General features: G+C 32.0%; 4 protein-coding genes across 4 annotated transcripts in view; 2 read left to right on the forward strand and 2 right to left on the reverse strand.

Annotated features, from left to right (window-relative positions):
- LOC117782077 overlaps positions 1 to 23,389 on the forward strand; it is a 93,174-nt gene that overhangs the window by 13,229 nt on the left and 56,556 nt on the right. The window contains exon 2 of the mRNA XM_034619018.1: positions 11,020 to 11,116. The gene's annotated coding sequence lies outside the window, so the exon portion shown is untranslated. The remainder of the gene's footprint in view (positions 1 to 11,019; positions 11,117 to 23,389) is intronic.
- Positions 8,535 to 9,010, forward strand: LOC117782082. Its single transcript, XM_034619027.1, has one exon. It carries the CDS (start codon positions 8,607 to 8,609, stop codon positions 8,892 to 8,894), a length of 288 nt encoding a protein of 95 aa, XP_034474918.1. The 5' UTR covers positions 8,535 to 8,606; the 3' UTR covers positions 8,895 to 9,010.
- On the reverse strand, positions 12,226 to 13,044 carry LOC117781295. Its single transcript, XM_034618046.1, has 3 exons — positions 13,024 to 13,044; positions 12,505 to 12,825; positions 12,226 to 12,445 (listed from the first exon to the last, which is right to left on the reverse strand). Exons 1-3 carry the CDS (start codon positions 13,042 to 13,044, stop codon positions 12,293 to 12,295), a joined length of 495 nt encoding a protein of 164 aa, XP_034473937.1. The 3' UTR covers positions 12,226 to 12,292.
- On the reverse strand, positions 13,129 to 21,937 carry LOC117781297. The gene is made up of 4 exons (XM_034618047.1): positions 21,542 to 21,937; positions 21,316 to 21,467; positions 14,479 to 14,545; positions 13,129 to 13,264 (listed from the first exon to the last, which is right to left on the reverse strand). The coding sequence occupies exons 1-4, from the start codon at positions 21,935 to 21,937 to the stop codon at positions 13,166 to 13,168; spliced, it is 714 nt and encodes a 237-aa protein (XP_034473938.1). The 3' UTR covers positions 13,129 to 13,165.

Below are 23,389 nucleotides of genomic sequence, written 5' to 3' on the forward strand. Positions count from 1 at the left end.
TCTTATAGATGACAATCGATGTGTGAGCTCCAAATGAAACAAATCGGAGTTGAATCAAAAAATATTTCGTACGTAGAATATAACTTTTTTCATCTTTTGCAAGTATTTTTGAGTTTATAATCAATACAACTCAATTAAACTCAAAAATAAAAATTAAAACAATTTTCTCTGACCAAGTACGAGTATAATAATAACTAAGGCATTAAATTTCAAAGTAGTATGCTCTAGGGAATTTCCATTTCGGTTTTAGCATAATCTGACACCTGCCACAAACAGTGGCAACCACTGGTCTCTGGCTGCTGCTGTAGTTGTGTGTGTTTGCTTGTATCTTTTGCTTTGCCCATTGATAATAATATTTAAAGGGCTTAAGTGAGCCGAAGATTTATATTTGTTGGACATTGGCTAAAATCTCCCTTCAGGGCAGCTACCCAACAACTGCAAAAACAGCAACAACAACGATAAAAACAACAAAAACAATTTATTGATTTTGTCGCACATAGTACATCATGTGTGCTTGTGTGCGAGTGTGTGCAATGAGGATGCTGTTGCCAGGCATATCCATTGCCATCGCCTGCCCAGGGCCCAGAGCTCAGAGCCCAATTGGAAGCCAACGCCTGCGCCGGATTCCGTCTGCCAGTTGATTGCTGTTTGTGTGTCTGAAGGTGCTGAAGCAAAACAACTCAGCCCGAAGCCTCATCAGTCTGTCTCAGTCCATCCACCCCACAATCCCCTTTTAAATTATAAATTTAAATTGCACATTTGTTGCATACCAGCAAAATATGGATGCTCTAGGTTTTCCCAATTCTTGCGTCAAATGAAAGATCAATTAAACTTTTCGAAATGCCGACATACTTTTCAACTCTTTTATTTTATTTATTTATATTAATTACATTAGTTAATTAATTTTAATAACAAATAAATAAATTATATTCATTTAACCTGTAACTGTACTGTTTTACATATGAAGGATGTATCCCTTAACTAACAATTCCATTTATATTTTGATTATTTTTGGATACCACTACGGCGAATTTTTCCATTTTTTGTAAATTAATAATAATCTAGAAAAAATCAAGCTTTTTTAGCTCGGTACGCACGCCCATAGTTTACTTCAGAATTTTTCCAAGCCCCCAATTCCCCTTTAATAGAAAAAAACAGGGACTGATATCATTATAAGTTTTATTTTAAAAATCGGGTTTTAATGATTATATAATGATTTTTATGATTTTCTTTACCGATAATCATTATTTTTGATCAAAAAATTTAAACTCCAAAATAATGATAAAAATGATTTTCTTTTTTATCGCTCAAAATAAAACTCAACAATAGTTTATGGCTTCTGTGTTCGATATAAAACTCGATCTAAAGTTTGGATTTACATCACTACTTTTTACGCAGTGTCGAAAGTAATTTATTTCTTTAATTAATATATTTTGGTTTATATTTATATATTAATAGGCGGTTTTTCAATGTCTATTTAAGGGGCTTGATAACTATACAACAGATATTTCGACGTAAAATGTATTTGAATTTGAATTTATCTATTTTATAAAATTTAAGGAGACATTGAAATACTGGCCCTAAATTGAGTATTGTTCGTCACAAAATTGGATATCAGAGCTTTTAGGGCATGGAAAGACTTTCGTCACTAGACTTTTACATCGTAAAGAGGATTTTTTTTTAAGATATCAGAAATTTTAGAATTTCATATGCTTCTGACATTGATACTTTGAAAGAAGGATATTAATATGCTTACTCCAAATTTTAAACTCAATTTACAATTACATTAAAGAAGGATACCCTGTTCTCAGGCATTTGGAAGCCTTTTAACACACCGACCCACTTTAATGCATATTCTGTCAGATTGAGATATTTCAAAAGCTGAAAAAGTTTTTCGTACTATAACTTGATTTTGGACCGATCGTTCCTAAGCCAGGTTTAAGATATTGTGAAAAGATTTGAACAAAATTAGTTCAGAATGTATAGAATTAACTTAAATGCATTATCTGTCAGATTGGTTAAGATATCTCAAAAAACCCAAAAAATCTTCATACTAAAGGTCATGCCGCTCCACAAGAAAGTCATTAAAATCGACAAAAACATCCCTAGATATAAATTAATATTATATCGCGGTCTCTCCATAGATTTTAATGAATCATAATGCAGCTATGTAAATAAAATAGAAAACAAAATGTTACAAGTTTTTTCTCGTCTGTTCATCAAATTTAGAGTAAATAAATCTAAAAAGTAACTAAACAAAAAATCATGATTTTCTTAATTAGTATATTTTTGTCTCTTAAACTACTGGTTCAAATCTTAGACAGTGTATGAACAAATTAGAGATATATTCATTAGAAAATAAGAAATTGAAAAAATTAAAGTTTTAAAAAATGGGTTTGCCAAAAGTTCGAATTTGTTGCCTAGCGTGCACATAATAAGGAAAATGGCCTAGATAAAAAGCCAAATATTTTGATTTTCAAGTTAAAAAAAATATCAACTTTTGAAATTTGATAAATATCGTTTTTTTCAAAAAAACTTATGATAAGTAGTAAGTTTCGGACACTTTGGTCAACGTTGAACTACCGATATCTTGGTGGTAAAACGAATTTTTGTTGTGCAGTGAACAATCATGTTTTTATCTATTTAATTCTTATATTTATAAGAAACCCACAGAAACCCTACTTTTATCTCATAAAATTCGCTCAATGTTCTTTCAATCATTTTTGCGCTTTTTTTAAATGAACTCTGCACTTTCATATCAGATACTGTGCTATAAAGTTAATTTTTCTAAAAAGTGGGAAAAAGTGCCTGTAGGATTACATTCATTTAACATAAACTACTTTATCTACAATACGTTATACATATTATGGTGGAACTCGGTAAAACTCACTTTGTTTTTCTATTTAAAGTTTACATATCATTTCAAATATCTACAAGTGAGATTGCTCTCTTTTGTACACACTTAAGACGACAAGACGATCATATTCTACAATCCAAGCTTTTAAACACATAGTGCAAGCCTCTCTGAAAAGACTGCGATGCAAAGCTTATTGATTTATTGAGGAAATCGTGTTGTTTAATCCAGGGTTGCTCAGGAAGAAAGAGCCAAAAGGTACGAGCGTTTGTCTTATAACGCTTTAATAACGTCTAATGGAGGTTTTACAACATTATTATGATATCTTGTCATCCATTCTTTATTCTTTAATATTAAAAGCTCGTTTTTCTTCCATACCAATAAAAGCTACAGCATACTTTAAGGATTTATTAAGAGGTTGGTAACAAAAAGCAGTTTGTTTAAAAAATGACATTATTACCGCACAATTCTATTAAAAACACAATTGTCCTGTAAATGAATGAGGTGTTGCTGATTATTCTCGGCTGAGAACATAAATATAACTGGCTTGGTCGACTCCTAACCGGCCTGCAGAGGCAGCTTAGCGTTGCCAAAAGTTCTTCGTGGTTGCCTCCTCTGGCCGGAGATTCCAAAAAGCTAGCCTATAAATTTTATTTGTCTACATACACTTACTTAAGTGTACACTAGACTTCTGCAAACGTATATTCATATGCATATTCATTTTGATAACCGCTTTGTCGCGAAGAAAAAACGACCCACTCTTATATATATTATTTGGCTTAATATACTTATTTGTTACCTAATACTCGACTCGCTTGTTTATCATCGCCTGCTGCAATTTTGGTATGTGACTAATGCGGATGCTGCAAGTTTAGCAACTTGAGCGCCCAGCATGTATTCAATTAAGTCATGTCATGATTTAAAATTTTTATCTTGATCATGATTATTGCCTCAATTTGGCAACGCAATGGCGAATTAGATTACGAGAATCGGATGAGTCTCGTATTGGGCACATATACATTGACGATTAAGCTAGAATTTCCTCTCTCTCTCTCTCATTAGGTTTACATATTTTGAGACTTGTTCAAATTGTCTTGATATATTTTAGTTGAATTATTTAAAATAGTGGTCTATAACGATCATTATTAGTATTGGTATTATGCTTTTTGTGATAATCTACGTTGTCCATTATTATCATTCATAGAATGGACAAATTAATTGTAAGTAAATTTATGACGGTTAAGGTATTTAAAGATAATGATTAAGAATTTAAAATGTAATATCAATTACAAGCGTTAATAAGTCATGAACTTATTGTTCTAAGTCGAAATATATACTATTCATAACATGTATGTATATTTATTTGTATGCTCTGTATTCAGGGTTTTCCGAGTTTAGTCATCTTAAGTAGTTTCTTGTGTGTCATCGACTCTTAATATTTGAACAGCTAGAACGAGTATATTAAGATAAGATATGCATTTTCTTGTGTTGACTTTGCCACACCCATCACATATTCCATTTAATTTCTTACACATTATTTCGTATGTAAAGTGCAAGTGTGTGAGTGCTCATGTCAGAATCGCTTACACCTGCCAGAGTCGTCAAAACATTGTCAGAGCGTTTGCCACTTGTCGTGGTAAAAGTAAAAGGTAAGCGAAATATCCGCAATTTACTTTTTTTCATCACCATCCTATTTAATTTTCACCTCCTCCAGGTCTATTGAGAGCTACCTGGCAATCAGTAGCTACCTGTCCCTGGGCTTCTACTGCCTATATGGCCACTTTTGTATTTTGCTCCTTTCCTGCTGTTAGTTGACATTTAATGACGTTTGACACTTGTGTCCGCCAGACAAAGGAAATAAGATCAGGTGCAAATCGGAAAAAATATAGAAAAAAACAAAAATAATATGAATTGAAATGGAATGCTCTAATTGAAATGTGATCGGCGAGCATATATCCTGTGATATAATTATAAGATATGAAACAGTATATAAAAAAATATATAAGATAAGAAACAGTATATTAAAAAAATATAATTGTTCCCTCTAAATTTAAAATGTTAATAATGGAACCAATGTGCATAATACCAGAAAACGTACTTGAACATTATTGCGATGTAGAAAATTCAATTCTTTAAAAATGTGTAGGCTTTTTAAAGATTCTACTAAAGTGTTCAGAAGCTAGTGATGTAAATCCAAACTTTGAATCGAATTTTATATCAAAATGTTAAATAGGAAAACAATCGAATTGTCGATATAACGGAATATAATACATCAAATTTTCTTAAAAGAAAAATTTTTTTTTGAATTGTTTTTGGTATTGTTTTAAAGCTTGCTTCAAACTTTATCGACTCGATAGATCGTCAAAGAAATTTCGAGTTGATGTGGTCGAAATTCGCTTCCGCGAAAAATTTTGATATTCTTAAAAAATCCGATGTTTTTCCTCCGATCTTAACAGTTGATTTGGTTTTAGAAAGCATACAGGCTAACATTAAGGCTAACTAAAAAAAATAATAATTGTTTTTTAAATCATTATCGTTTGTGGTTAAATTACAGTTATGTAAGATTTTTTAACTTTTTGACTGATTTATCAAAATTGATCGTCGATGCGTCACCTTAGGATGGCCTCCAAAAAAAGTGATTTTTTGTTCAGATATTGCTTTTATATCGAATCAGCGTTTTAGAAAATAAATTAAAAGTCATTTCCACTCCACGCTAATGATCAGCCCGCGAATATAAATCTTTATCTATAGCTTTCACCAACGAACCGAATCTTTATTTAATGTTTGGAGGATTGCAGACTTGGTAGCCTATATCCCTGTTAACAGTTTCTTTTTAAGTATAGGGTATAAAATAATAGGAGATATACGTCTAACAGAAATATAAGCAGAAAAAATCAATAACGTGGTCTAACAGACTGCCTGGTCTATCCTTATGAAGTTGTAGCTGTAGCATCGTTGCGATGGAAGCCGGACCAAAATCAACATCCATGCTCTTAATGTTCTTGTTTGCTTAACTTTATTTGATGTCTTTGCGTTGATGTTGATGATGTTACTGTACATGTTCGCATTGCTATTTGTTTTCTACGACAACGTTGTTTACAAATGAACGCCCGTAACCAGAGCACTCCAAGGAACTATGGGCACTATAGGAAATGCGCCTGAAACAGTAACCAGAATCCGCAAATTTTCACCACTTGCACGCACAGTTTCTGTAAGATAAGGAGAGTAAGTAGGGAAAAGAAAGAGGGAGATGTTGGTTAATGCATTTAGCGGTGCTTGAGTGTACTCGTAATATACAGGGTCCAATATGCTTGTTTCGAAGTCCTTGCCAGCCCACGAGTCCTTTGTGAGTCCTTTGCTCTTGTTCTGCAGTCAAATTGTAGCCGCATATTCGTATATTTTTCTTGGTGTGAGCTTCGAAATGCCAACGACACGCAGCAGGCTAAGGGAAACGTAAGAGGGTTTAGTTGCAAGTGGGCCTGCCAAGGCAGCAGGATCAAAATGCCTGAGGCACTTCACATTGCATGTATTTTTAATTAATTGCATGCCCGAGTCAAGTCGACGCGCTTTAAATTTACCAGCCAACAAAACTGACCCATTCAGACCTCGTCGCTCCTTCTCACTATAATCTGTCATTTGCTATTTTGCACATATGTATGCAAATATTTTAAATATGTGAATGTTGCTTATACCTATTTGTATTTGGTTAAAAATATACTCCCCTTTTTTTTGATTCTCACTTTTTTAAGAGTCCAAACCAATATAGAAATGGTTTACTTAGTCTATTGTAATACTATATAAAATTTAAATCAAATGCTCCGACAGAATAGTCATAACTACGGGAGCAACAACGAGAGCAACTCCGGGAGCAACTATGAGAGTAGTTTAAGTAAAGCTACGACTATAGCAGTAGCAGTAGTCGAAAATTTTATTTTGCTCTGCTACTTTTTGTGCTCCAAATTTTTGCTATTGCTATAACTAGAAATAGCATATCATGATTTTTTCTTGCTGTTGCTATTGCTCTGCTCCAATACGAAACATAGTAGAGAGCATAGCATAGCTTATGCTATTCGAATATTATGCTATGTGCTCTGCTACTGCTCTATACAAAGACAGAGCAAGTAGCAATAGCATAGGAATTTTTGTACTGCTCCTGCTGCTATGGAGTAGTAAAGGCAAACCCTGTACATTCTTACCAGTTCAAATCGGTTTACTATATCATTTCGCTGCCATTGAAACAAGTAGTCGAAAATGTAATATAGCGCTCTGCATGGGCGTCAAGTGAGCAGAATATTTTTAAATTTTTAGCAATCTTAGGTTTTTCCATAGTAAGTACGGGGTCTCCGACAGGCGAGAATGCTCGTCTGTCGCTCCTTCCAACTAGTTTTTTATATAATTTTTCTTGATTTTTATATCGAAGTACATACAAAAAAAAATATAATAGTCTAAATTAGTTTTAAAATGACCTAATATTTTTTGATTTTTATGTTATAATATAGTGAACTTGTTTTGCTTCCGCGAGTTTGAATTCACTTCACTTCTCGATAAGCACTAAATTCCAAGATAAGTTTCGATTGAAGATCATTTAGTTCTCCAAATGAACATACGATTATCAAACTCCAGTGAGTTGTCGATGTTGTCATGAAAATCGCTTCAATTAACTCGATATATCGTCGCTATCGCGAAAATCGTTGTCGATATTTCGATGTATTTTTGCATCACTAATAAAAAGAATGAAGTTATTTTTTTTTTGAACTGATTCGGTTCAGGTTCGGGTTCACGGAGTATACAACATCAAATGTTCGGTTTATTATCCGGTTCGGATTGCTTAAAAGCCCGAACTGAACCGGTTCAGAACCGGTTTGCAGCCTTGATTATAATCTATCATCCTACCTAATCCCATAAAGATAAGATAAATATTCAGATACTTTGAGCTGTTTAGGTGCTTAAGAGTATGCAATTGTTGTAATGGAAGACTTAAAAACTCATAGGTAAAACTAGTCGGAAAGATTATAGTCGACACCCCGACTAAAGAAAACCCGTTGCATACAGGGGTGCCAATGAAAATCTCACAAAAATGTATGGAAACCAACCGAAAATTTTCGAAATCTCCAAACATTTTTGGAAGATTTTCGGTTGGTTTCGATTTTTGTGTTTGGCAAAATTCTGATCTGTTATTAACCTATCTTGATGAAATTTTCAGCACACGTCATATTTGACTTATAAATCGAATACTTTTGGTGGTGTGGATAAAACAATCGGAGAATCAATGCCATAAAGTTGGCAAGCGATAATGTGATAAACAAAACATTCAAAAATATAAGACAAGAATGTCTTTCATTTATTATCACGAAGGGTTTTTCAGGTAAATACGTGTGTATAATCACAGCGTATGCAATAGTCATGTATAGCCATATAGTTTCCATTCACGAGACTTGACCGCAAGCCAATGCCGTTTGCGTCACCACAGTCGGTACATCATTTACGCTTATGTGTAATTAAAGCTCGGTTGCTTGGCTCTGTGCACACATGCACCCACACTCAGAATACCCTTCGCTCTCCTCTCATACCCATTTCTCCCAATTCCCACACTTTCCATTCGGTTCACTTTATCGGAGCAGTCGCTTTTCAATGTGTCATTCATAACTAAAGCTAATAATTCTGAATCGATTTGAACTATTACATACTTTATTAATTAAAGCAGGCACCTGCTAACCAAAATTCCAGTAAAATTAAGACTAGGGAAATCATAATGCCAGAAACGTATGACAAGAATCCTTGTCCCACTTCACATTCTAACTCGAGGAATAACAACAATAATTCACAATTAACAATCACTAATCGAGTGCTTTTGTGTGGCCAGCGACAGGCTACGGATTTTACTACAACCCAGGAATTAAAACTTAGAGCTGGGGATGTGCGAATGGCCCGTATGCAGATCAGTCTCACCAAGCTGCGCAACGCTATGGATCAGTCCAATAAGCTTATCGAGCAGCTCTGCCAAGAAATTCAGATGGAAATGAATTCTTCCAAGAAATAATTAGTTGCATAACATTCCTTAGTGATTGTATCTGTAATAGTAATTCTTTGTATTTGATCGATACAATTATTTAGATTATACAGTAAAAATAAATATAGCAATAGATTAATGGAAAATTACAATTTATTAAATTGCAAATCAACAGTACAGCTCTCTCTCAACAGACGAAGAAAACACTTTACAAGATGCTCATCATTCCAGTGCTTCTATACAGTGTGGAAGCCTGGACAGTAACACAATCAGATGCAGCTGCAGTTGAGGTGTTCGAGGGGAAAATTTTTTTAAAATATCTTTAGAGCTGTTTGCGTTGGCGATACCTATCGTATTAGGTGGAATGACGAGCTGTATGAGCTGTACGATATTGTTGACATAGTCCAACTGGCGAGACGCGCGCAGAACAGGAACGGTTGGAGTCAAATTGCGCATCAGGCCATGCCACAATAGGCGACAATAATAGGCCATATAATAATAGTTTGCACGATGCAATTTTTTAACCAAAACAGATGATATTAAAGTCTTAGGAATGACTGTTTAAAATAGAATAGATAGCTTACTATTTACGACTTCGAACATTTTGGAAAGCTACTAAGATATAGGAAATTTGGAAATGCAGTAGGTAGAGAATTGCCATCACCTAAGATCGGGAACCGATCTCTCCTTCGATTTGTATTCCCTTTTTATTTCGTAACAAAGATATTTTCGGCTAACGACGTTGTTGACAAATCTTACCAAAAACCTTATCTGAGCACGATATCTTAAATAACAAGATTTCGCTGGGGTAATTAAATTTGTTTTTATCCACCGAGATATCAGGATCCTTTATTATGCTTTGGAAAGCCTAGAGACAAAAAAAGAGGAAAAACTTGGAGGGCCTTTGACGACTAGCGTGATTATGTGGATTATGTGGAAGGTGGATTACCCACTTCTACTACTATCTACTTGGGCCATATGTATTAGCAATAATAACTTCCGCTGCAACAAATGAAATAACTAAAAAAAATGCACATCAAAAGCTTTATCCATATTTATTTCATTGAATATTTACAATTAGATTGCAGTGATAAACTCCAAAAGGAAAATTTTGACGATTATATGAAGGTGAAAAATCTAACTCTATACACTCAAAAAAATATGCCATCCTAAAATTAGGTACGACCGTACTTGAATTTATACCGCTTTGTTCTAAAAATTTTTAGATTGCTGTGTACCAAAAATCTTGAATTAAGTGTAAATCGATCTAAAATTTAAAATTCTGACTTCACATTCCTATGCAGCTATCCGAAATAGTAGTCCGATTTTATACAAACTAAGTCAGAATATATAAGACCATGGAAAATATATTATCCGTGAGTCTCGTAGAGATACCTCCAGAAACAACTGAGTTATTTGTACTAAACTAGTTTATAATTGTTTTGTACTTAAAATAGTTTTTTTTCAAGATTGAAAGGAAATTAAAAATAATATCGTTTCGTACTAAAAACAAGTACGTTTTGGTATATATTTTTTTTTCATTGTCGCACCTTAGAATTCTCAACTGGTAATAGTGACGCAAATATGACGTTAAGCTTGGATCGCTGGTATAATCAGCACCTATTCCGAAAGGGCGCTAACTAAGAAAATACACCATTATTTAATGGTATTTAATTTTGGTATTTTGAAAAATTTTAGTACACATACTAGTGTATGTTTTAAATTTAAAGTTAATTAGTTATGACACTGTTTTGTACTAGAAACAAGTACATTTTGGGTTTAGTTCAAGATATTTGTGTACTTAAAGTAGTATGTTTTCAATTTTTTCAGACTTGAATTAAACCCAAAACGTACTTAAAGCATCCCCGAAAAAACTCATTTTAAGATTTCCGTACTTGCGACAACCGAACTAGAAATAAGATGTTTGTTCTCAACTTCAGAAATTCCAAACTTGGGCAGCTTTTGAGATCGTTTGTAATTGAAAATGGCCTGTTTAAGTACGGAAATCTTGATTTCAAAGACTGGATATACTTATATTTATATTACACCTACATACTATATGTCCGTTTTATTTACATGTTTGACTTTCTTACTATAATCGTACTATTGTGAATTTATGTAAATGTTTTTTTTCTAAATTTTATGTCACCTGCAGTTCTGCTGACACTTGATTCCTGTGAACGACATCGCCATGCTCGGAGTCAACCAGTTGGAGTAGACGCACGAAGAGTCACCTAAATCATCAGAGACAGGTGAGTGAGGGTGATGCACTCATAAGTTAATAAGATATGGGGGGTGGTACTGACTTGATTTAAATTAAAAATTTATTGCATACATTTTTGCGCTATGCTATTGCATATGAAATAAAAACACACACAAACACATACACAGAATCAAATACACACACATATGTACTCCAATATGTATAAATTAAATTGTTGTGCGCCCAGAGGCAAACAACCGCCGACATGCCATGCCATGAACTCCAATTTAAACCATCAGCGTAAGGGTTGAGGGTAACAACTTGCAACACGGTGAAACTACGTCAAGTGGTTGAGGAAGAGAAAGGACGGTTGCCACATCACCAACCGTTTTTGATTACGCGCGTGTTTTTCGCGTGCAACTAAATTAGCGCACCTGTAATCAACTTTTTCTCTACAACAGAAACAAACAGGTAAAAATAAAACAAGAAAAAGGGAGCATCTCCTTTCGTAATGCCGAAGATCCAATACCCTTGCTAATCATAATGCGATCAGGGTATATATAAATGAAATTGACTGGTTAAGTTTAATCTTAATATTAAGTCTTTTATTATTTATTAATTTACTTATAATTAGTCGATACATCCGACTAGAGGATGAATCGCGGAGAAACATTTTTGTTTCAGCTTGAAATCACCGAAGCTTAACATTAATCTCCATATAATAATACCTTAAGTAAGGATATTTATTAAAAGTGTTAACAACGATGCAAGCATGCTTGTTTTTGAAGTCGGAGTAAACAGTTTGAAATGTCAACAGAAGTGGCGTAAAATACTGCATACATGCAATATCTCTATTAATCATATACAACTGGGAATCCTTCTAGGTTTGGAAAAGAAATATAAATGTGATATTCTCATGCTTAACTATATTCTATGGTTGTAAGATGTAACAACTTTGTGAGCTTAAAAGCCATAAAACTAAGTTATTTGGTCAATTCGACATTTAATTCTCAAGTTTAATTAAAATGAAATATAGTGAATTCAAAAGTGGAAACAACAAAACATAATTTTTAATTAATAAAATACAATTTTATTTTTATATACACGTTTTACAAAAGGGAAAAGTTTATTTACTGATTTATTGTTCAATGTTGTTAATACTCGTATATATTAAGTGCGATTTTCTTGTGTATTATTTAAATGTTTTGAATTATCAATTAATTTCTTACTTTCGCATCACCCTACCAAAACATGTGATGTAAAATATTTCTCGTTTATTTGACAAACATGTTGCATTTGTTCTAAATGATATTTTGGGCATATAAATCGGTATTATTTTTGGATCAAGTGTGAAGCCATTAACAAAATATGTTTTATTCTGCAAAGACAAGAGCATAAATTGTACAAATTGTATATATATAAGTTATAAAAATTAACCTTCTTTAATGGACAGCTCAATGGAAAGTTGGATACCCGTCGCAATCCAGAAGAAATTATCTGGATCAAACTTTGACTGTGTACCAAATGCAGAGCTGTACAGTAGTCTAGCTCTAGTGTAGTATAATCAACAAACTTTTGATCACGTTCAACTGCTACATTGTAAATACCATTTAAATTTTGTATATCCTCCGAGAAAATAATATCAGCATATAAAGCAGAAATGTTTTTGTCTGTCCGATTAATGTGGCAGTTGAGTTGCACGAGCTCCGGCCATTGATTCACACATTTTATTTTGATAAAATCCGCAACGATTTTCGGCTGTTAAAATTCAAGAAAGAAGGATGAAGAGAGCTCTTTCAGTGTGTTTGCTCGTGTGTGTGCAAAAAGGTATTGGATAGCTAAGGGCATGAACACAGAGAATCTCTTTATCTTGTCCACTCGTATAGACTTGTCTTACATTTTATTTAGTTAAGTACTTTATTTTGTTTTATTTTTCAGTAAATCCTAAGCAGATACATTGTTTTCAATATTTGCCATTTCAAATAAACATTTTAATATATTAAATTAACAAAATTTTTATTTTCATTATTAATTTTTTAAAAATAAGTACAGTGTCTCACAATCGCGTTTGATTTACATTTTTATTATAAGCTTGCCACTAACCTTTGCACCCTGTGTGATCAGTATACAACTTAATAGCAGAGTCATCATCAAAACAGACAAAATCCGAGCATTCATTGTGAATGTCTGAAAAGAACTGTTTATGATTTTCACAAAGTTAATTTATTTTGGTCTATCAGAATGGTAAATGAGAACAATAATCGATTTTTAATTTGTTTAAAATTACATAATTTTTTACAATATCAATAAACTATTAATTATTGTCTGACGTTTATTATTATATAACTATAATCTTTGTAAACTTTAATTGATGTTTTAAGACGGTTTACTCAGTTCTACTATCTTACTAATCCTCATACTTAATAAATTGCAATCCGAATTTATAAATTAACTTGATCTGCCTACAATGTACAGAGTATAGCTTCCAAATGTAAGATCAACTCTTTTAGACTCGTGGCTAAATCGACACGACTGATGACACTGAAAAAGTATACCATTTATCTTTTCTTAAGGGATGGGGATGCCTCGTCATTTCAATGGTGAATGTTTTACGGGTTATTAACACTAAATCCAATGAAGAATTGCATAAGGCAGCAATTTGGATGAACCATGATTTCAGGATTTTATATCTGATTTAATAGCTTATAGCGAGACTAATAACTGACTTTGTTTGTTGATGCAGAAACATTTTTTTTAATGGCTGTATTATTTGGCATATTGGTTAATAGACCACTTGGCATCTCATGCTCTTTGTTTCTTCGATATACAATAAATACGTGGAGGTGTGACAAATGCTGGATTTTGTATAACTGAGAAAGTATTTAAATGCCAGTTATTCATCGTGTCGTTAAAGTTCATTCGTTCAACATTAATTTTACAATTATATACTCTTTTTTTTCATTGCTGTACAGCTTTCAGTAATCCGTTGTCGTATTTAAAATGAATTTGTCAATAGTACGTTAAAATATGAGGTGACCATTGATAAAGCTGCGATTATTAACCAAGCTAAGAGTAAAGTTAAGATCTTTAAAAAGATCGGCAACCCAAACCAAAAATAACAACCGAGCTGACACAGTCATGACCGATGATAAGAATTTTGAATGATTATGATTATTTTTTAATTTTAATTTTCTAAACACCATCGTGTTTCGTATCAGAGTAACTATCTAGATTGAGCAGATCTAAAGCATATTAAAATAAAAAAGCAATGCGAAAAACAAATAGCATAAACAATATTTTTGTTTTTTTTTTTTATAAATGTTAAAAGTTAATAGACCACCCTGCCACGGGTCACTATTCTCAGAATTCTTTTTTTGCGTATAAGATACTCAGTTACGGTCTGAAAAGTACCTTCGGGTACATAGCGTGGAAAGTCCTGTTCATCCAGATACCAATTTTGTAGCGTATAGTTATGGTGCTGAAAAAAAAATGTAAAAAGTTAATCTGGCGTCAGACGACCGTATTTCATCAAATCTTTTTGTAAAAAAACAGTTGGCGCCATGTGAAAATTCAAAGTTAAAAATAACAAGAATAGTTCAAAATTCAATTCAATAATTTGTTTGCTTTATGGAGAATATGGTGGAGGTGGGGGTAGCACCAGCTTACAAAGCAAAACTTATTTGCTTAATATCTTTTTACCCAATCTCAAAGATATTTGAAATACCTATTAACACTAGATATTTTGGTCTTTTTTCGATTTAAGTGGAATTGAGGGCTTGAAGCAAACTAGATCTGCGAAGAAGTAGCTCTTATAGTCGCTGAGATCCAGGTGTTCATATTCCGTTTATTAACCGATCTTCATACAATTTTCAGCACACGTCACTTCCCTCTATAATGCGTGCCAAGTGTTAAGGCATATTTTACGTGGGCGGACTGAAATCTTAATCAAAATTTATATAGGTCAACATCCTATAGTATTGACACCAAGTTTTGTCGCTCTAACTTTTATAGTCTCAAAGATTAAGGTGCTAAAAGTGACGATTGTTGATTTGTCTTAAATCTAATAGCTCTTGTACCCATTTTGGGTACCGAGCTAACTTTTGAAAAATATGTCTTCTGATTAAGTCTGTTTTGTGATACTTTTGCAAAAAATGAATCGATGTGATACAGTAGTCAGATTTACCGAAATTGGTTTGGAAGCTGAGAAAATCATAATATCCTTTGCCGACATACCTCTAAAAACGGTCATCTTACGTTAGCTTAAAGATTAATTCTTATTGAGTCGAAGTACTTACTGCTTTTAAGGGACATTTCAAAGATCCATTTGTATGCTTCTGAAAACTATCTGAGAATATACTTAGAAGACTATTCTTATGTATCATTGTCAAGAATCGACACGCATCCATTTTTAAGGAATAAAGACGTCTTTTCTCATTGTAAACTTTCCAGAAGTCCATCGTTGAATTAACTTCAAACTTATCAACATCTCGTAGCAATATCAGATATCCAGTAATAAAGCTGCGATTATTCAGCTGAACCAGCGTAGAGTTAATCTCATCTATAAGATCCGGTGCCCAGTGCTTAATGTTGACTACATCGAATATTATTTGGAAGTTACGTTTCTCAGATGAAACAACTACAAGGATGATGAGCATCCGATACCACACAACCATTATAACGTTTAAGCTTGAACTGAAATCTCAGAAATGGAAAATCATTCTTAAAATAACAAAATAATAATTATTTTTAAAATTGCAGCATTTATGTAGATATTATAAATAATTAATATTTTTGAATGTAGATATAAACTATTGTATTTTTAGATAATGTTCCAATTATGTTTATTTTCAGCTTAGTCAATCGCGTGTTACCTGACCGTAATATTTTCCGCCAGCTGCTTTTTGGTTTTGCTTATTAGCTTCAAATAATTCCTGAAACTTACACTCTAGTACATAATTAGGAACAGTTTTGACTTCAATATTCCACTTCTCAAGCGTGTATTTGAAGTTCTGAAATTTCTAATACATATATAAATATGTACGTCTCTCTAAAATCAACTCCATTTTGCAAACGTGTCATATGTTCTAATATCTTTAAAATTTACAATCTTGTTTTGAGTAAAAATTGTATTTGCTGTTTTTTTCATATTTTCAGTGTAACTTGCCCTTTAACAAAAAATTTTTATAAAAAAAGGCTTACTATGGAAAAACTATTCAAGTAGTTTTTTCTTATCTAACCATATATGTATGTCAAAAAAGGTGGGATTGGTAAAATATATAATATGATTATTACTCAGGGTAAAGTTTTTTGGAAACCTGAATATTTCAAAATGGTAAATTTGTTCATTATAGTTTTTTGTCTAAAGGTACTAGGCATAACACGATCTACATTTTGTTTATGTATCGGATAATAAAATTTGATAACTGGGTAAGAAAATTTGTCTTTTTTTATTTGTTTATTTTTAGAGATGTGCCCACATTTGTCATCATTACTCGAGAATGCCAACACCGAAGAATTTGAGAATTTGTAAGTTTGGTACAGATAACTTAAAGAATAAAAAACTTGTTCATACTAAAGTTTGCTTATCGACCGTTCGTATCGATCGTTCCTATGGCAGCTATATGATATAGTGGTCCGATTTCTACAAAATTTGGTTAGGATGTAATGGGCAAGTAAAGATACCCAATTTATGAGTTTGATTGGAGATGTTTTCAAAACAAAGTTTTTCATAATAAAACTTGATTTTCTACCGATCGGCCCTGTGAGATTGGATGATATATGTATCTTAAGAAACAGCAGAAGTTTTCATACTACAGGCTGATTCTGAACCGATCTCTCCTATGGCAGCAATATAATATAGTAGACCGATTTGAACCAAAAGTGGTCAAAATGTGTAAAATACCAACAAATTGTTAGGGACTGAAAATAATGATTATTGTTCAAAATAGCTACATAAAAAATCAACCATAAGGAGAAGCTCAATTTTTGTTTCGAATGTACCAAAATTTTTGTTATTTGTATATCTCTGCAAACAGCTAATAAGCTTTTATTTGAGTTATAAAAGAAAAAAATCAAAATTAATGGTTATTTAAAGACTTGATTTTTAAATCACATTTAAGAATTATTTGTGATCAAAAAAATTAAGAATAATAATTATTATTGATTTTTATTTTAATAATCTTTCATAAGAGTCTTTGATTTTTTTTTTTTTTGAATAAAAGTCTTTAAAGACTTTGAAGACTTTTATTTTGATAAATAAAATAAAAGTTTTTAAAGACTTTTACGATTTGAAAACTTTTGAATAAAAGTCTTTGTCAATATCTTCTCTACTAACCAACTACGCTCTTTTTCGCACAGCGGGATCAATTCACAATTTTTTGTTGCAATAATCATATCTCTTAATCCAATAAAGATATTTAAATTTAAAATTGTGGGAAATTGGCGGTAGAAGGCGGAAGCTAGTTATCTTTCATCAATCTAGTGAATTTATAAACGTGAGTTCAAATACTTTTATTATTATTTTATTTTATTTATTATTTTTGGACTCAAAAAATATTTTTCTGATTTTCCAACTACTTCAGTACTTTTTTTTACAATGTAATAGGGGAAAATTTTTCCATAGTTGGTGTAAATAAAATAGAACCAAGTGTGTAATTTTGAAATTTTTATCTTGATTATAAGCGGATATATTCAAAAGTCTTTAAAGACTTTTATTTTATTCCTCAAAAATAAAAGTCTTTTGAGACTTTTAAAATTTTAAAATCAGAAATAAAAGTCTTTACAGACTTTTAAATTATTCATCAAAAAAGACTTGAAAGACTTACTAAAGACTAATAATAATAAATATCAAAAATAATGATTAATTTTAATTTTTATTTTTTTTAAATAAAAATAACTATTAATTTGTATTTATAAAATAAAAGTCTTAAAATAACCATTAAAAGTGACTTTTTTGGATATTCCTCATAACAGTTATGGTCCCTGCAAATTGATATGGTGTGAGATTGGTTAAGATATCTCAAAAATCACAAAAAAATTTCTTACTAAAGATCATGCCGCTCCACAAGGAAGTCATCAAAGTCGACAAAACACATGCTTAGAAACAAATTAATATTATATCGCCGCGTAATGCAGCTTTGTAAATAAAATAGAAAATAAAATGTAATACATTTTTTTTTACTTTTCCTAGAATTTTAAACTAAAAAAAGTGGGAAAGGTTGTAGTCGAGATCCCGACCATAGGATACCCGTTACTTATTTCAATATGTATAAAATTACTTTAAATAAATTACTACCTAACAAAAACTCCTGCATACTTTTTGATGATTGTATGTAAATAATATTTTTATTAATAACTTTGGTTAGCTAATACTCCCGTTCTACTTGTCCGATCTTGATGCGGTTAAGTCAGATTATCGATAATATTACTAGATAACGTTATTAACGATAAAAACTGTATTATCTTAAAAGCCGTGGATGTGGTTGTTTTTCGCAGTTTTCGGGGGCGGAACTTTAAATTGAAACAATCTTGATCTGCGTGGGGTATATAGAAATCTGTGTGTCAAATTTGGTTACTCTATCTCTTATAGTCTCTGAGATCTCTTTGAACAGATTTCGCGATTTACGGGGGTGGAGGGGGGCTTATAGTCTCTGAGATCCTTTTGTTCAAACAGACAGACAGACGGACAAGGCTATATCGACTCGGCTACTGATGCTGATCAAGAATATATATACTTTATATGGTCGGAGATGCCTCCTTCTCCCTGTTACATACATTCCAACTAACACAATAACCCTTTTACTTATTTTTTAAGTAACGGGTATAAAAAAAAAAAAAAAGTTAAACAAAAAATCATCATTTTTTGCTGTTGCCTAGTGTTATTCAATTTAATCAGGTTCGTAGTCCATCTTATTTCCATTCCGCTGTCATAGCTAACAGTTAACCTTTAATAATCGTGTGCTTCAGTGATCGTGTGCATTGCAATGCCTATTAAAATTTACCATATTCTGCAAATAATTATACCATACGAAAGTATTTGATAAGCAATATACTGAAATGTTTATTAGATACAAAGTGCTATTATTCCCTGAACATTTTTCATTTAATATCACTGTTCGCGCTAGTGACGAAAGCAGCACGAAGGGTGCGAAAGGCGACTAGCAATATATACAGCTAATTTGGAAAATATGCTATGATTGTCCGATCAGATCGAGTTATATACCGATCGAAAGGTTTAGTCATAACTTACAAAACTTTTTGTAACTCACCTGGGTCATGAGATACGGGGGTGTAAGTGGGAGGGGAAAAATTTCAATGATTGCAACTAATGGGGCCTTTTGGTAATATTTTTTATTTTTTCTATTCTAAATAAAAAAAAGCGTCGATTGATACCTCGATCACCCAAATCCGATAACTGGCTCAAAAGATAAATAAATTTGAAATTTTTCGTGGACTTCTCAAAATGTAATGAAAAGTCAGTTTGTTTGTTTGTCTATTTGTATCGAAGCGCCAAACAAGCTTAGATGTAGTGATGATCTATTTCATTTCAAAAATCTAGAAATGTTTGCTCTATGACTTTTTGAAAAAAAAACGCTAGTTTAGCGGGAAAACGCTAAATCCCGCTTAAATTGAAGTTTCCAAACCATAGAAGCTACAGATTGCCTTTAAACCTTTTTTTAAAGTACTCAGGGAACATTTTACAGGTTAAATAAAGTTTATTAGCTTCCATTTTGGCGATTTCTGACAAAACGGCTCTAACGATTTGAGTGTACGTACATGTAAACTTGTGTTGCCAGACCAGATAGTTAAAGTAGGATACATTTAAAACAAAAATGGCTATATATAAAAATAAATCGGCCAAGAAATTTTTCGGAAATTTTATTTGTAATTTATTTTTTAAATTGGAAATCAAAATTGTTAATAGAAACATCTTTAAAAACAACTTTAAAAACATCTTTAATAACATTAAAAGATTGGTTTCGATACTTTTTGTGCATCGAAACACTGATAAAAAAAATGTTTTAAAATCAAGATTTTGGTCTCAGAACCAACATTTTTGGTCTAAAAAATGCATCGAGAACATAAAATTCTTAAATTGAGAGAACACATCATGATTTTAAGAACATTTTAAATAAGACCAAGTTCTTATTTTAAATGTTTTAAATGTTCTTAAAATTAAAATCAAAAATAAAATAAATATAAATTATTTTTTATACATATATTTTTTTTATTTTTAAATTTTAATTTATTTACATTTTATTCTGTTTTAGTAATTTTCTGTTTTTTTTGAGCCACTCATGATGAGGGGACGACTCCTGACGTGTGCTTCAAATTTCATCGAGATCGGTAAATAAACAGAGAAGTTATATGAGAAAATATGAGATATTGAGGAGATGTAATCACCTGGATATCACAGACTATTAGAGCAAGAGCTTCCAAATTTGGTGACAATACTTCTATGTTGTGAACGCATATCAAGTTTGCTTCAGAATTTTTCCACGCCCACAAATTCTCCTCTAATCGAAAAAAAAATATAATATTTCATTGCGATCGGATAGTAAACAACGAAGATATTAAGCAATTTAGTTATAAGGTGGGGGTTACAGCGAGTTCCCATGCTATGTTAATGCTAAAATTTTTAAGAATGAAATTTTTAATTTATATACATATTATTGTTTTAAAATTATATATTAAATTGAATATTGTTCGTCACAAAATTGGATATCAGAAGTTTTTAAGCATGGAAAGACTTTCGTCACTAGACTTTAACCTCGTAAAGAGTTTTATTTTAAGATAATAACATAATGTAATTTAAGTTATACATGTTATATCAATGTTTTCTTAACAGACAATTATGTATGTTAGACATGTTATATGATTGTAATGTTTATATAATTTAATGTTAATATACATTTTTATGTAATTTTAATATAATTTAATGTTTATATACATTTAATCTGTTAATTCAATTGATTATTTAGTTACATTAATCTCCAAATGTTAAATTTGCATATATGTATGTATTTATGTATATCTGATGGTTAGTGTATGTTAAATTTTCTTTTATTTTAATACTTTTAAGTTACAATTGTCAATTAAATTAAGCCTCTGTGCGAACTTGAGTTTTTGTAGTATTTATTTTTAATAATTAGCGAGCTTTAAATTGTCGTGTGGTTTCCACTATAGCCCTTTCACACGCGAGCGAAGCGAGCCGGAGGGCCCGCTTGTTTTAATAAAGTTTAAAATTACTTGTTATGGATAACACTACCCAAAAATGCCATTATTAATGATAGCTTATTTTTGGTGTAGAATTTTGTAAGGCCTTTTAACTGGCACTCGGGTATATAGCTGGGAAAGTCTGCTTCCACCAGATGACAGTCGCTAATGGAGTAGTTAAAATGCTGAAATTATAGAAATGGTGATCAACATAAGTATTATGAATTAGTGAGTTATGAAAGTACTATATTTGACTTACGTTTATTAAAGGACATGTAAGGTTAACATTTGAAACGTTCATGAATCTTGATGCTAATATATTAATCAAAGGATTCTTGTGTACAGTTGTCAGAAATTGACAAGCATCCATACGTATTTTATAGAGCCGCAATATCTGACTGTTAGGCCTAAGCATGTCAAGTTGCATGTCAATATCTAACTGATCAACATTACGTTGAATCATAAAATTACAATTTAAATAGCTACGATTGCGAAACTTTGTCACTTTATAGTTAAAATCTTCAAATAATAGCTTAGATGCTGACTTAAACTGAAACTTTTCAATAACAAATCGAAAGTTTCGTTCTTTAAGCTTTCCATTTGCTAATCCAGACGAGATACACAACCAGAACCAAAACCATAGCCAACCAGCCATAGCGACAAGTGAGCTTAAACTTTTTTCCGATCACATAATTAGTCTATAATTATTTTTTACTACCAAATAATAAGCTTCTAATGAGAAACTGATAAAAAATGCAATGTTCAGTGATCGTTTCAATTCAATAAGTACAATAAAAGGCATATTTTATGCTAATAGGATCCCAATATATATAATTAAGGTGTAGATTGAAAACGACTATAAATATTTCAAAATGGATTACCAGAGTTAAAAATCTTTTTTATGTAAATTAATGAGTTTTTCATTTTACGGAACCTGATTGCGCCTATGGCAGCTATATGATATAGTAATCCGATTTCGACCAAATTTGGTCAGGATGTAAAATATTGTAAAAAATCAACAATCTGTAAGGTTAGTTGAAATATCTGCATGCGAATCTGTACTTGAACTTTGTCGCGATGTTACTCGCAACTTCAGAACTAGTATGTAAGCGCGCTTGCCAACCCCAAGTAAAAACACTCACGCGTATGTCTGAGAACTGTCTTCGTTTATTGATTTGTATGGGGTTATTTGTCTATTGTCCTAAAGTATTATTTACTCTTTTCTTCTCATTGAGTTAATGAGTCTCTTGTGACGGAGTTATTTCTTATTTATTATGTATTCAGTTTATTTTTTGTTGCCCTTGACCATTTATTTCTGAGCGCCAGGATCGCTTCCCATGTGGTAATCCAACGCCTTGGTGACCTTTTCAAGTAGTTTGCCGCACATCTGGCAGCGCATTCCGAGGGTTGCTTAAATACCATGTTGATTTATGAACAATAGCTTTTAAACAATCTTTTTAAAATGGCCGTTGGGGCCTTATGGTGGTATTTTTTATTTTTGTATTTTTTAATTCTTATTAAAAATACGCGTCGATTGATACCTCGATCACCCAAGTCCGACAACTAGATCAAAAGATAATTAAACTTGACATTTTTAGTGGACTTATAATGAAATGAAAAGTCAGTTTGTTTGCTTGCTTGTCGGTTTTCATCAAAGCGCTAAAAAAAACTTTAGATGATGGGGATTTACGTATTTTTTGTATTTGATTCATAAAGTTGGGATGAGGGGTTTGGAATACATTACTTGTCAATTGTAAATATGGGACGTTCTTTGTCAAACGGAACAAGCCTCTGCCCGAAACTGACGTGGATGGATATTAATAATCTTGGTCTTAAAATTTTCGTTATTGATCGCTCTTTCGAAAGCCGATGGGCAAATTCAAAGTGGCTGACCAAAATGGCGTCTCAAAAACACGAAAAACTGAACGAAAAATCTGACTATAATGGTTACTTTGTGAGCTCTTATTACGAATACAATTTCAGATTAAATATTAGTTTTATATAAAATCAGTGTAGGAAGTTAATTCTTTAAGTGGCACCACTTAAGTATGAAATTTTAAGAAACGAACGAAAATTTAAGGACCAAGATCATTAAAATGTATTGTTT

The sequence above is a fragment of the Drosophila innubila genome (assembly GCF_004354385.1).
Source record: "Drosophila innubila isolate TH190305 chromosome 2L unlocalized genomic scaffold, UK_Dinn_1.0 4_B_2L, whole genome shotgun sequence".
Lineage (NCBI taxonomy): Eukaryota > Metazoa > Arthropoda > Insecta > Diptera > Drosophilidae > Drosophila > Drosophila innubila.